The sequence below is a fragment of the Vanessa cardui genome, chromosome 1 (assembly GCF_905220365.1).
Source record: "Vanessa cardui chromosome 1, ilVanCard2.1, whole genome shotgun sequence".
In the NCBI taxonomy this organism is placed as follows: domain Eukaryota; kingdom Metazoa; phylum Arthropoda; class Insecta; order Lepidoptera; family Nymphalidae; genus Vanessa; species Vanessa cardui.
In genome coordinates, this window is record NC_061123.1 from 10,510,857 (window position 1) to 10,526,980 (window position 16,124).

Genomic DNA, 16,124 nt, shown 5'->3' on the forward strand with positions numbered 1-16,124 from the left:
CGTGCCGGTAACGTATATATCTTCCTTGCAAAAATATTATGTTCTTTAGTGCAGAAACTCTGTTGCATAGTAAGTGGCATTCATTCAATACGTGTTGATAAATATCCGTAACAATACACACATTCTTTTCTTACTACGAATCTCCCGTGGATATTAAATTGCTATACTTACGTACGTGTTCATACGCGTTCATGTGATCGGTTGGTAAATTCATTTCATAAAATTAATTTAAGTTTCAATAATTTACAACTTCACACCGATTGTAAACAGATTCATTGACGGATTTGTATGTCAACTGATATTGAAGAAATAACTTCCTATTTTTGTATTTACATACAAAATATAAACTAACACATAGATTCCCTGGCCGTCTTGGCTGTCACAACCTATTTTTTTATCGGCGCATATCGTTTATTTATTATATTCTGTGGATAATCGATAAAAAAACGAACACGAACGAACTACTAAAATCAGTACCCATAGTTAAATACACGACAAACAATAATTGTACATAAGTACGTTCTTTCTTTTTTAATTTTTCATATAGTTTCTTGATTAAAATAATTATATTAAAATATATGAAAACAAACTTGCAAACAGGTATTTTCTGCACATACCACCATAACAGATCAAATATGTATATGTAGTAAGCCATTATATAGTAAAATGTACCTACCCACTAAAACGTTTAAAATAGAAATTTGATATCAGTAGAAAGCGACTTTAGAATAAATGCTTTAATTATTCACAGGCGAATATTTTAACTGATTTAGTTTTCACGATCTGTTACGAATGTAACAAGAAATTGTGTATTCATTTATTGCATATACTGCATACGAATAAAGAGCAGTTTTTCTTCCGCGATTGACTTAAAACGGTGCAAGATTATTATATTTTCCTAATGCGTCATTCATATGTCGTCAATTATATTACCTTCAAATAATTATCGTTTTTGTAGAATTGCATACATACTAACTTTGATATACTAAGTTTGTGCTATAATTTTTTGTATTTTTTTAGTTGCTTCGAAGTTGTCAAGTGCTTTATTATTAGGTCATTGACCTGTGCTATCGTTAGGATATCAAATGTAGGTTAATTGAACAGTATATCTACTAACACGTAAACATAAGATTATACGTATTAATGAAGTCGAAATAATCAAAGCAAAGTTTAAGCGTTCAAACTTCAAACGGGCACAACACTTTCATTTCTAAAATAAAAACAGAGAAATCTCGCCTGAGTAGGACAATTCCGTGATTCGACGTTAACTATTCAATATAATTTACCACAAAGCTCGTGATTTAAGTCTTTGTTCAAATAGTTTTTAGGTCGTTGCCTGCACGTGATATGGTTTTCGGTGGGCGTATTTTGTGTACAAAGAATTTAGTCCTTTTAGAGTGTGTACCTAACTTTTACATTTTATCAATGTTATACGTATAAATCAAGTTGTATATGAGACGTGAAGACATATAACCGTTTTTCAAAATGTATTTATAAATATATATAATCATTGTATTAGATAGTTTTATTGCGTTACAATGCGGCATTGAAAGTCAGCCATTATTTATCAATGTATATTTTCTAAATATAGATCTATTAGATCAGAAACCCTTATTTGGTTCTAGTTTTACTTGCGCATATTAATATAAAAACGTATGCTGTAACGTCATACTTAATTAATGGCGTATTAGTGACGTAATCAATATATACTTAATACATTTTATATAATGTATTACGTAAGCATATAAAATATGCATAAAATGTAAAAACGAAAAGGCATCAATTTTAAAACCGTAAGCTATGGTCATATGGGACCTACTTTAACTATTAATTGATTTAAAATTACTAACACGAGAGGCAATTTGATAATGGCAGGGCAAACAGCTATTAAATATATAAAGCAAATTCAGGCCACTGGTACATTGACTGACATATTATGCTTTGTATGACTCTTAATAAGTTGTGATGAATCGGCAAAATTGAAAGTTATTTTATTATGAATCAAATGCAGATTCACTATTCATATTAATTTGACGTCAATGAACTTGAAAGAGAACTGATCACTGTAGAAAATATTTCAAACAGCAGTGTTGCCATTATTAATTATTATATTTTGATTTTTTTTCTAGTTAATAATAATGATTAAATCCCAAATATAATATATTAATAAGAAATAAATTGTTGTAAACACTCACATAACATTAAATACTTTATCGGTTTCGCAAATAGTCAATTTCGTAATAGTTGCGGCGACTAGAAAATTTAATACATTGTGTATAACTATGCTGGTTCTGTATCGAACAAAACAAGGTTTAGAACAAGATCTGTTTGTATTCGGGTTTCAATACATACACTAGAAAGGGAACGCATCATATCGTAATACCTACTTTACATCATATTTATTCAAATCCGTATACATTTATTGATAAATTTATACTTTTTTCTTTTGTTTTTATTGAGGAATAAAGTGATTAAAATTTAAAAAATTTATATATAGGGTAAAAAACTAACATCCGTTAATTAAATATGTATTTACGCCGCGTGCAAAGAATATGCTATCACAATTAAAATTCCAAAGTTGTACATAAACAACTCAAAGTCAAATAAAATTAGGCAAAAGCGCATTGCAGCGGTGAGTTGGAGCGCAAGCAATCACTTCCTATTTTTTTATTTATGCTTGTATTCCTAACAAGCTTTGTATTTATGCCTTGACTATAAATGAATAAATATTATATATTAAAATTGACACTTCATTTTAACAACAACAACAGCCTGTAAATTTCCCCCTGCTGGGCTAAGACCTCCTCTCCCTTTGAGGAGAAGTTTCTGAACATATTTCACCACTCTGTTCCAATGCGAGTCGGTGGAAAACACTTGTGGGAGAATTGGTATGAAATTAGACACATGCAGATTTCCTCACGAGTTCTCTCAGACTCAGTTTCTTGACCGCCGAGATGAATTATAAACACAAATTAGGCACATGAATATTCAGTGGTGGCCTGGGTTTGAACCCGCAATAATCGGTTAAGATGCACGCGTTTTAACCACTGGGCTATCTCGGCTCTGTTGGCAGACTTTATTTTATTTCAACTCTCTTGGTTGGGTCAAAACTCGAACAGGTTTCCAAGTTTGGTGCTGCTGATAATACTACCTAGTATAATAATAATAAATTTAATTCGTTTTAGTAAATTTATTAAATAACAGCTTAATCTTAAGTAAGTATTTTCTTTAATTGTATTTAAAATTGCAGTTGCAGCCGTTGTTTAAATCAATTTATAAGTTACATTTTAATTTAAATAATCCAAGGTTCGAGGACCTGACTTTTCGGTTGATCAGCCAGGGTCAACAGCGCTTTCTGCATAAGGTTCGAGTATGTGGGCGAACAACATTATAGACACGTATGTTCATACTCAGATATATGACAAGTTTGGTCATTACGTGTTTCTAAATAGGCAAAACTACGATCAATAAACGCGATTTAGTTTAAGAATTAATGTGAAAATCAACTCCTTTCGAAAGTAATATGACGGATAAATATAATTCCGATCGCACCGCACCTTGTAGAATTTTGAGTGTTTGGAGTACGACAATAACGAGTGTAGTCGTCAATTTCAAAGGCCAGTAGTATATTAAGCATCGAATATGTTTTTCTTCTTCGTGGTATCTATGGTAAGACGACGTTTCGACATAAACTCAAATCAAATTAAAATATACTTTATTAAGTAGGCTGTAACGAGCACGTTTGGATCGTCATTTTCTATTAATTTAAAAGCTATAATATAAGAATGTTTTATTTATATTATAGTTTTATTCATAAATATTTTATATTCCATAAACAATTTTTATTTCGAAATTGGTACTACGAATTTATAATTCCACCCTAAATATAATTGATGTTTGACGGTTAGAAAAGTGAAAACACATAAGGACTTACCATTTCAGTTCTAATGGTTTTCGGGGCAGTGACCGATACTAAATAAAATGCATTACATTTTTTACTATACTTGTATAATCGTAAGTGACAATAAATCTTTAGATGCCTCAGTTGTACATGTACCTTTTTGATTAATTAGCAGAATTGCTCAAAAATGAAAAAAATAAGGACCTGGTCAGGAGTTTGAACCCAGGACTTTAATATCTAAAGCCTTATAAGCTAGCCACTAGACAAACGTCTAGTCAAACTACATTCTCGATAAATAGATGCATATACGAACTGAATGGGTTGAAAAAGTGCTAAAAAGCGGTATTATGAGTTCGTAATTTTATATCGTCGGGTACCGTAATAAACACGCGAAGCCGGCTTGCGTGTACTCAATTACATATTATAAATCCCGTTAATAAATCGGACGAAAGTATGAAACGAGATCAAAACCCAACAAATAAAATACGATCCAGTTTGATAATTGTTACTTTCGTTCAACCTCGGCGAACCTCAATCCAGGAACTTCAAACTAACCTTCTGAAATAAGCTGATGTATTTAAGATGCTGCGATAAGAATATAAAACAATAATATGAACGTAACAAAATTTAATATTATTGCATTTTATTTCATAACTTCTATGCATTAAACATTAAATGTTATATTTTGTAATTACGATTACAGAAAATTATTTATGTTTATATTTTGTGTTCAATTGTTTTATGATGCTCTGAAAAGTGTTATTACTATAGATTACTATAATTATATTATAAATGCGAACTATACATATAACTGTATAATTACCTATGTCCGTTACGCGACTACATAATTAAACCGAGTTTGATGTAATTTATTATGAACCAATGTGGAATCCCAAGGATCCTTCATAGACATTTTATACCATAAACTTGCGGTTCTAGCATACGTGAAACTAGTACAGAATAAATGAATATATGTCCTACATTTATTTCAATATCACTGTCAAGTTACAATTGAATGCTTCCATTGTTTTCGTATGATGGATGAATCAGCTATTAATCAGATTATATTTTCAACTAATTTATTTTTTGGATTCCGCTTTGATAATATTAAATCCAACTGATATATAATATATATTAAAATGGTAAGTCACGTCATAAAGAGAAAATTTTTTCTTTATTTAATTCCTAGCGACCCTCCCCGGCTTCGCACGGGTGCAATAGGTACTTATACTAAATATACTACAGAATTTGTTTATTTAAGACAACACATTAGAAATTTCTAAAATTGTCAGCGTTTATTTATTATTTTATTTATGTGTATTTATTACAGCGTTTATGTCAGCTATATTGCCCATGTACCTATATGCAAAAATCTCCCTCTCAAACCACTCTGTTTATTAAAAAAACTGCATCAAAATCCGTTGTGAAATTTTAAAATATCTAAGCATACATAGTTGACAGGCAGTAAGCAAATTTGTTTTATACTATGAAAAGATAAAGATTTTCCAACTGAATGCTTTTATTAATTAAATGTTATTAATATTATATTTTTGTTTTCCGACAGTTTATTTATTGTCCGCTGGGACAAGGTATGTGTTTAGCCTTAAATGTCACATATTTGATATACAACATATTATATCGACGAGATAATTGTAGGTGGGCGCTTTTGAAGCGAACGCTGTCAAGATTGTAACAGATGCACGATCTTTAGATAAATATCATAGGTGTTTCATTAATTCCTACTAACAATCTTCCTTCTTCTGACTTTAACCAATAGCTAGGTAGTTAACGTTTTATATAAATTTTACTTTTAATATGTTCAGTCATTAGGATATGGAAACAATCATGGGGTTTCCAATAAGCACAATAACACTAACCGGACAAATCGCTAAGCTCTATACTGATTGTTTTATACAAATTTGTTTATAATTATCATATGTTTAAAACAATATTACGGGTTAATTTTTGTGTACAAAATCGGAACAAGCTATTAGTAATATAATATGTATATTGGCAACATTTAAACTTTTTTTTCGAATTAGAAAAGTTGCACAAAACAGCCATGAGAACTTCTTGATGAGTCCTAAGACGGTAACATTTCTCATGAATCGGTACAGAAAATATGTGAGACAGGACGCATAGCTATTGTTATTTGTGCTGCACCAGGAATGGAGAATCACGCGGCTCTGCGTTTTTAACAATAGTACGTCACCATTCATACTTCTAGACTTGAGTTATTTGTGAGAACAGTTCTATGCTCTTGGAATAAATACAAATAAAAGTGCTCTATGAATATAATAACCGTCAATTATAATTGGAATTGTGGAAATCTGTTTACTGATTAATGTTCATCAAATCCATATCAAACTGTAGATACCCTTAAAATAGTTGTAGCAGAAAATTCGTCTTTACAAGTTAGTCGACAAAATTGTAATCAGGACAGTTTGTGGTCGTCTTTTTGTTGTTACGATCTAGAGGATAGAGAAAAGTAGAAGCAAAAGTAACCGCAATGAAAAGTAAATAAAACTTCAATTTCCTTGACACAAAAAAGTAAAACTAGATCAATGCATCCAAAAATGCGTACTAATCATAAACAATTCCATTTACCGTTTTCGAAAACTTTAAACACCTTTATAATGTTTTTCGCTAATGTTATACTTTATTTATACACATTTACATGATATACTTAGGTATGATATAATACATTTTACGGACTGCAAAGATGGAAGATAACAGTCCTCTCAAGGTGAACACACCTTGAGAATGGAATGTTGTAATCTTAAAGGCTAGACTATGCAGAATGAGGCGAAGAAAAATCGTATCGCGTGTTATATAGATTACACATAGAAAAATCCTGATGATAACAGATTAAAAATACCAATTTCGAAATATCTTAAAAATACAAAATCCAGACACTATACAAATTAGGTTTATTATTCAATCTTTACGACTGATCAAAGATTTGGGATAACGCCATCGGACATTCAGTAAATCCTGCGCGAATACCGGATATGAACATCCGAAGTCTGAGAATTTCATCCGTATGTAGATATGCAGATACATCCTTTTTTTTATTACCTTTACGAATTTATTATCTGAAAATCTTTGAGGTGCATGATCAGATTAGAATCCGTACCGTTCGTTTAATAACATCTTAGACGATAATATCGTAATTAGGTGATATCATTATTGTTAATAGACAGTATAGAACTATTGTCCTATTGTATAATCAGTTCAATTAAACGGCGTGGTGGAGTTTCATCATATATTTTATTATAAAAACGTCTGTTTATACAAAAATACTTCATATCTCTTATAGTATTTTTATCTATTTAATTTTGTTCCTTATTGTTGATGTTCATTAAAAAAAAAATAAAGCCCTAAGCCTAGAGCTGATCTCAATGGAAGCACCTTTAGAATGAGCGTATTTTAGATCTTTAAGTGGACTCCAATCATCTAACTTGAGTCTCTGTGTATTTGACTCTGTCCCTCGTCAGTTCGGCGTAGGACCAACAACGTACTTTCAAATTTATGTTATATATTATTCTATTATTTAGAAAACTAAATAGATTCAATTATAGGATGGGCAGTTATGCTACTGAACGAACAATTACGATTTGAAAGGTTACAAATTGTTTTGTGTTTTGTTTAATTGACTAGCGGTTCGGCTACGCGCGAGTGCAATTTATAAATAAAGAAATAATATAAGGTAAATATAATTTATGTACATGCAGAATAATGCAGAATTCTACTGTTGATTTTTTTTTAATTTGGCTCATTATTTCTGAAGAATAACCCCTACATACAAGACAAAACAGACAACAAGACATAACAGACATATTTAAACACTTTTTTACTAATATAATTCAAGCTAAAGCAAAAGAAAATGTGTCATATTCTCGTTTCATTAAAGTCCAAAATGAAAAAGCTTTTTCAGGTAAAATCGTATTAACCTATATTAATCAGTGTACTTTGATCGTAAACATTAATTATATGCATTCTCATAATAATAAAACAACGATGAAATGAAATACAACTACTATATATAGTGAACCTGTTTTTGTAGATAAAACAAAATCAATACCATAGACAAGTATTGAAAGCTATCGAAGTTCCAGTCACCGAGTTGCCTTGGAGTACGCATTCCGTTGAGCAGGAAACAATGTTTAACCGATTATGATAACATAATAATAATTTAACCATAAACATGTTACCAACAACAGTCTGTAAATTCCCACTACTGGGCCTCCTCTCCCTTTGAGGGTAAGGTTTTTGGAACATATTCCACCACGCTGTTCCAATGCAGGTTAGTGGAATACACATGTGGCAGAATTTCTATGAAATTTGTCACATGCAGGTTTCCTCACGATGTTTTCTTTCACCGCTGAGCACGAGATGAATTATAAAGACAAATTAAGCACATGAAACAGCGGTGCTTGCCTGGGTTTGAACCCGCAATCATCGGTTAAGATGCACGCGTTCTAACCACTGGGCCATCTCGACTCGACATAAACATATTACCAAAAGTATTCATTACTATATAGACTACTATGAGATCTCTCATAGAGATAAGCTTTCCTATGTATCACTTTGTTTCTTTGTTATTCTTTTTTTTTTCTGTGTAACTTGTTTTTGGTACATGAATAAATAAATAAAAAAAAAAATACTATACTACTACTATATAGACTAGTGACATTATGGAATTGATGTCTCTAAAGCCTCTGTGTCTAACGGAGTTCTGAATCTGATATCCTTGTTAACAAATGCAATGCAACGCTGTCAGCGTCTGTCTGTCTATATTAATATTATAAAAGTAAAAGTAACTCTGTGGTATGTCTTTCTGTCAGTCGCTCTTTCACGATCAAACCGCTGAATCGAATGCGATAAAATTTGGTGTTAAGCAAATTTAAACACCAAGAAAGAAGATAGGCTACTTTTCTTACCTCACACATGACAATCAACACAAATAGAAGTTATACGATATGATAGCCTACCTAATAATGCGAAAGTGAGTTTCTTTGTTACGCTTTCATATCTTAGTTACACTATGAAATTGCACACAATTTGCGAGGAATACAGAAAAGATCATAGGGCACCTAACGCCTGACCTCCTCCATTTACACGCGGGGAAAGCTGCGGACGGAAGCTAGATGATGGTAACTATTAGCATAGTGCGATGTTCTTGTAACAAAAAATATCGGGTTTCCAGGCTTGTATGCAGTTTTAAGGTGTCTCATTTAAATATTTAGTACCGGGAGAACTATTTCGATATTTTTGTAATGATTATTAAAGTGAATGGATCTACTAAAAGCTTATTCTTCAACGTTCTATGTTCTTCTATATTACTATAAACTAAATAGAGAGATATAGCGACATAATACTTTATCATAATAAAATTAAATGCATTTGATCAAAAAGTACGTTAAATTATGATTATGAAGTACAAATATACATATTTCACGGTAGAAATATTTGCACAAAAAACATACAACGTATATAGTAATTTTGTTCAACACATGATTCCGAAATAAGACTTCTTAAGACCACTTAAGACAGAAATTCATCTCGTATTGCATGTTTTGTCGCCTCGAGAGGTTAATTAAAAAAAATAGACCATGTCCTTCCACAGGACTCAAACTATCTCCTTATCAAATCTCAATCGCTTCAACGGTTTAAGCGTGAAGAGATAACAGACGAAGTTACTTTCGCATTTATGATATTAAGCATAGATATAGTTAACAAGCTGTTAACTGTTGTTCCAACGATATTCATCTGACGTATTTTATTTAACTATATTTAAAATGAATGCCTGCATTAATATTGCTATCAAAAGTAATTCCAAATAAAATAATTCTAAATATATTTTTAATCACGTAAAATAAATCATAATTACGTTATAAAGTATTATATACATACTAATTGTAAATAAATTAAAATTATATTTAATGAATTTTAATCAATGATCAAGTTGTTGGTCTGGATATCGGCGACACCGGTAGGGGCGAGGGTCAGGACCTCTTCAAATTAATTCGAGCTGGAAGCCCAGCGGCGTCATTCAATTGTCATTGATTGCGACTCACAGAATCACTCAAACGTAATAATAGATGCAGCTGCTGGATATTACATAATGTACTTTACGCTTTATGATTTTTAGCGTTGATTGCTAATTTATTTTAATATAGTTATGAGGTTTTGCGGAAGAAAATCTTTTAGATCGGCCGATAGTTATAAAGGTATACGCAATAATTTGTAAGCCCAGTGGACATGGAATCCGGCATGTCTATAATTAAATTTTGACAATCTTCGATGATATAGTTATTGGTTGAGCAGCCTGTGATTACAACTAGCAACTATTGTACTCGATGCGATTCTGATTGCTTAGTTTGAATTTGACTACATGTGATGACGAAGAATGATTGGTACTTTAGCGTTTAACATAAATAATCATTTCTATTTTGTCGGATAACAAGGTATTCTTTAGTAAAAACATCCACACTAAAGGGGGTCTCACAAAGTAAGTTATAATCCGACAAAATCGATAATCCGACACTGCCCTGCAAAACGTTTGTCGGATTACCGAGAGTCCAATGTATAGCTATAAATATTAGCAGCTAGTTACGTTCTTGAAAGGTTATATTATGGACGTACCTATGAATTAAATTGATAATACGTCCGTACGATATACGGTTTTGATTATGACGTCCGATCATGTATCGTAACGGATATTGCACCAATGGTCTATAATGTTATGGTTTACACAATGCCATATAACCACTTTCACTTACCACGCCATTAAACTGTCGTCTATATTATGCATACCTTCAAATATTTGTTTAACCGCGTACCCTCTAATATGTAGCAACTGTTATACTTACTGTGTAAATGTTAAATTTTATATAATATTACATGAAATATTTAGCCTTGTTTTATTGTATTAACCTTTTAACTAATATCGTAAATGCGGAAATCAGTTTGCTTAATTGTTTGTTACGTATTCATATCTTTTTTTCTCAATGGATGATCGTGAAAAGAATAAAGAACAGCCTTCCTAACACCTGTTACTATCCAAACCCCCACACCATCAAACAAAACAAACGAAGCCGCAGGCTAAAACTAGTTTGTAATATTGTTCGATAAAAGGATGTAAGCGACGAGGTTGATTTTAATGTCAATGTCTTCCAACGTATTGATTTTAATTTTGAATGAGTTACGTTTTCAAACGGTGTATGTTCGTCGTTTGTTTTAAAGATTAATCTTATAGATTACTAGCTGTGCTCGCGACCTTGTATTCAACAAAAAAATTGTTGTACCCTAAGTTACTCCTTATTATATCAGTTATCAGCCAGTTTCCCGTCAAAATCGGTCCAGCCGTTCCAGAGATTAGCCGGAACAAATAGACAGACAAAAATGATAAAAAATGTTATTTTGGTATATGTACCGTGTATACATACATATGCATTGAGTAAAAAAGGGCTATTTTAATATTGAAAACAGACACTCCAATTTTATTATATGTATAGATAAGTAACAGATTACGTAACGTCTTACTACCATCACAAAACATGAAAAAAACTTGAGTATGCCGAGGTAAGCTAGTTAGATTCCAAACAAGTTTAGTTGGATATTTTTTCTAGAAATTTCTGTGATGAAACTTCTCGTGGCTATAAATGAGGAAATGTTTTAAAGGAATCATTAGTTTGAAATAAATCCTAGATTACTTCCTGTCATACAGCTTAACGATTTTCCTGGATCGGTACAAAAAATATACCGAAGCGGTATCTTGATATTTTCAAGAGTACCTACCAGATATATTTAAAATTCACTTCACAAAGCAAGGGTTAGCCCTAACCAATAGTTAGAAAGCATCTAAACAATGAAGTCATGATCACGTTACATATATTAATACAATAATGGCATGAAAGTTTGATAGTTACTAAGAAAGTTTGTCAAAATTTCTCTACTTGCCTTATAAAAGGTACATTGTAATAATTCATTTGAATAATAATATATTATATACCACTGGCAAAAGATCAAGAGTTTCAAATAGAACAATAAATTTGACTGAAATTTGATCAATCAAAAACCTCGTAAACATTATTACGTCGTAAAGAAAACGTCAAATATAAAAGTTTAAAAAAACATACGTAGATTTAAGCCTTAATTATGTAGAGGCCATACAGTAGATTATTATAAGATGGTTATTAAACATTATTTATTCAAATAGGATTATAAAAGTATTTAATAATAATCAGTTACATGAAAAATCAAGCGTGAGTAAAGATTTAAATTTCAAGGAAAAGAGTAAATCTTTCTTTTATAAAAGGACATATATTTTGATTAAAAAATATGTATTATTCTTGGATTGACATTTACATCTTTCATCAAACCCGATACTGACTTTAAATTGAAATACTGAAGCAGTTTAAAAAAAACACGTAAAAACGTGCAACACTGAAAAATGTAGATGAAGCTATAATACCTGAACCATAACCATAACATAACGAGTAAATCTTCATTCATATTCTTTTTGGTTTTACGCCAATTAACACGTTTAAAAAATTTGTTAGCACATTAATAATAACTTTCAAGTCAAGTGAGTGACACCAAAATGTATGGGTATATTATGTCTTTAAAGACTTTGCATATAATCAGCGGTAATAATATTCAAAATGCATAATATATATTATTAGCCTTGCAGTAATGATACCTTGTGCGACCTCCACGCATGCTTTCTCGCACTTTCTACGTAACTACTACTGGTTTTTGCATATTTTTGCACAGCAATCTGGACATGTAGTACAGTTCCTTAAACGTAACGAGTTTTAATTTAAATATTATTCAGATTCGAATAGTTTTTTATTTTACGATTAAAATTAAAAGAAAATTATACCTACTTACTTATTTAATAAAATGTAACGTTTCAATTATTGTATACGGTTTCTTTCTTTCTCTTTTACATTGAAATATATTGGGATATACAGACGTAAATAATATTTCGCTTGAAGGAGACAGACGCGAAGCAATAATGGTAGATAATTTAGGTAAAGGAGGTGGAAACTATTGGGGATTTAATAAACTGTATGTACTACTAAGGTTTTTTGCACAGAAAAACCCAATAGCTTTAAGTGGTTTTTAATGAACGAATAACTTATTATCAAATTCACATGATTAGTAGTCGTAAATCCAGCCTTATATAAATGTAATTTGCAATTGTAATGCTTTAGGAGTACGTCGTAATGAATCGTCAAAATAATTAATAATGTGTAATATTTAGTCGAGGGATACAGTCAATCGTCATTCGCTTGACGAAAATGTGGCTGGATTTCACGTCACCCGATAGCGCTCGCACCAAATGGCAGCATTTGTATGACCGACGCGCCGGTAAGCGTCAGCGGACAGAATATTAATCATCGACTGCAAGAGAAGGAAAGTTACGCCCTAAAACTATACGATCTTTTAATTTTGTTACTCAACTATCTTGCAATTTTTAATTAAACAATATAATGACGAATTTATCGTAAATAAAATGACTGATACTTTTTACATTAAGTCAAAAGGGTAAAGGTCTTTTGAAGTTCATTTGTTAACAATATTTTGCTCATCCAGAACGAGATCGTCACAATTGCAAAAATCTCTAAAATGACTTTTTCATTCCAAACGATCTCATTTCGTACATACTTTCTAGTGTAATATTGTCAGAATTATTGTTTCAATAGTTTTTGATTGACATCTATATAACAATAACTCTGACAATATTGCACTAAAAAGTATGTACGAAATGAGAGCGTTTGGAATGAAAAAGTCATTTTAGAGATTTTTACAATTGTGATGATGTCGTTCTGGATAAGCGAATTTTGATAAAGAGATAGATAGGTGATTTGTTTGTCCTAAATAAATGAAAGAGTGTTAGGTGGGGCAGCGTGTGGCGTACCTGCGAGGCGGCGGTTTCAATAGTTTTTGATTGACATCTATATAACAATAACTCTGACAATATTGCACTAAAAGTATGTACGAAATGAGAGCGTTTGGAATTAAAAAGTCATTTTAGAGATTTTTAAAATTGTGATGATGTCGTTCTGGATGAGCGAATTTTGATAAAGTGATAGATAGGTTATTTGTTTGTCCTAAATAAATGAAAGAGTGTTGGGTGGGGCAGCGTGTGGCGTACCTGCGAGGCGGCGGTTTCAATAGTTTTTGATTGACATCTATATAACAATAACTCTGACAATATTGCACTAAAAGTATGTACGAAATGAGAGCGTTTGGAAATAAAAAGTCATTTTAGAGATTTTTAAAATTGTGATGATGTCGTTCTGGATGAGCGAATTTTGATAAAGTGATAGATAGGTTATTTGTTTGTCCTAAATAAATGAAAGAGTGTTGGGTGGGGCAGCGTGTGGCGTACCTGCGAGGCGGCGACGTGCGGCGGCACGGCGTGCACGGGGCGCGCGGGGCGCGCGGCGGCGCGCTGCAGCGACGCGCGCTTGACGGACACCATCAGCCACACGTCCTCCACGCGCTGGCACACCTGCCGACCGCTCGCCATCAGACATCGCTCTTACGATTCCGTGTAGATATAAATAAAATGCCGTCCCTACTTTACAACAACGGGAGAAGTACTATTTACTTTTCTATCTTTTAAAGTTACCAACGACCTTTTTTCAAGACATTTTCAATTGCAGTCTAGCATCAAAATGCTCGAGAAATCGCATCTGCGTCGCATTGCCGTCCCTCTATGATCACTGTTTGACCAAATATTTATTGATTCATAAATTAAACAATATTCATTACATAAATACATTCACTACTTTTTTATATAGGTGAATTGAATAGGAATATACCGAATTTAAAATGAATAAGCGTCACTTTTTATGCATGAGAATCTGTTGATTCAATGTCCTCTGAAAGCCTCTGATAAAACATTATTTTCCGATTTCATATTAATAAAATAGAGAAAATAAATATGACTAAAAATCAATCACTCGTCATTACATTATATTTTAAAGGGGACCACCCCCTACCACGGTCAATACTCACTCTTCTTTAATGAATACTAGAGTTTTTATCGATGTTTTACAACTTTCAATGTAAGTAATTTTTATTGTAATTATTAAAATCAATATAGTTAAAAAATTAAATTAATTAGTGATAAGTGACTTTCGTATCATATGGTTGAATATTAATATAAAAAAAGCAGTGGAGTACGTCGAGTACGTCGAGTACGTTGAGTAGTCAGTCGTCAGTGGGCGTGGCGCACCTGCGTGACGAGCGCGCGCGTCTCCTGCGTGGCGGAGTGCAGCAGCATGTCGCGGAAGGGCTCGGGCGCGGCCAGCCCGAAGCCCTTGGCGTCGTCCAGCAGCTTGTCCACGGCCAGCAGCCCGCCCTCGCCCGCCAGGATCTCCACGCCCGTCGCGCACCACTCGTTCGCCTGCGTTTTGATTTAACTAATTATGAGCGACTATGATGGAGCCAAGGAAACGAAGGCGGGAAAACTTTGGCCCATAGACACTGAGACAGTGTAAAAATATATTAATGTTATCGGCACGTAACGAGGCAGACAAAGCATTGCATCTAGTCATATCTATCGATAGAAAGCTTTTCTCTTTATCTATAAATATATTATCATATCTATGAGTTAAAATCTTAAAAAAGTAGTATGTATAGATGATAGAACTATATCAATTATTTTTTTATTATGATAGGTTCAAAAAATAAAGAGGTAACTATGATTAAATTACAAAAAGACTAACGGAAGTACCATTAAATACCTTATCTATCCTGTCCATTAGTTCTCTTGCTTTTATTAATAACATACTTCGTTTTTGTATTTTCTCTATCAATAATGAACTCGTTCGCCTCAATTCTTCGCATTTTGATTCTATGTGGTCCACGGAACTCAATGGATCTTTCATTAATTTTTCACCTGAGAATACAATTTTAAATAATAATTATTTAAAATTAAATATATTTTTAATCACATTTTTTTTTGTAAAATACATATACATATATTACCTTCTTCGATCACTGCTGAAGCAGCATCTAGATCACAGTTGCATAGTTTTTCAAATTCATTTGCTTCTTGTATAAGGCCGTCGACCCTAACTGCTGTTTCACCAACCTCAGTCATATCGCACGCGTTCTTTAGATGGGAATCTAGAGTAGCCTAAATAATAGAAACAAAATAGAATTTGTTTTTTTAATCATAAAAAAATACAGGCCAACG

General features: G+C 32.3%; 1 protein-coding gene across 10 annotated transcripts in view; it reads right to left on the reverse strand.

Moving 5' to 3' along the window:
• Positions 1–16,124, reverse strand: part of LOC124531140 (guanine nucleotide exchange factor DBS-like) — an 81,407-nt gene that overhangs the window by 27,658 nt on the left and 37,625 nt on the right. For all 10 annotated transcript variants that reach the window (XR_006966497.1, XR_006966496.1, XR_006966499.1 and 7 more), the window contains exons 8-11: positions 15,914–16,064; positions 15,670–15,824; positions 15,159–15,329; positions 14,307–14,429 (exon numbers count right to left, since the gene is read on the reverse strand). Coding sequence is in view for 6 of the 10 variants with exons in the window: in XM_047105643.1 (XP_046961599.1) it covers positions 14,307–14,429; positions 15,159–15,329; positions 15,670–15,824; positions 15,914–16,064 (600 nt within the window). In the remaining 4 variants the exon portion in view is untranslated. The remainder of the gene's footprint in view (positions 1–14,306; positions 14,430–15,158; positions 15,330–15,669; positions 15,825–15,913; positions 16,065–16,124) is intronic.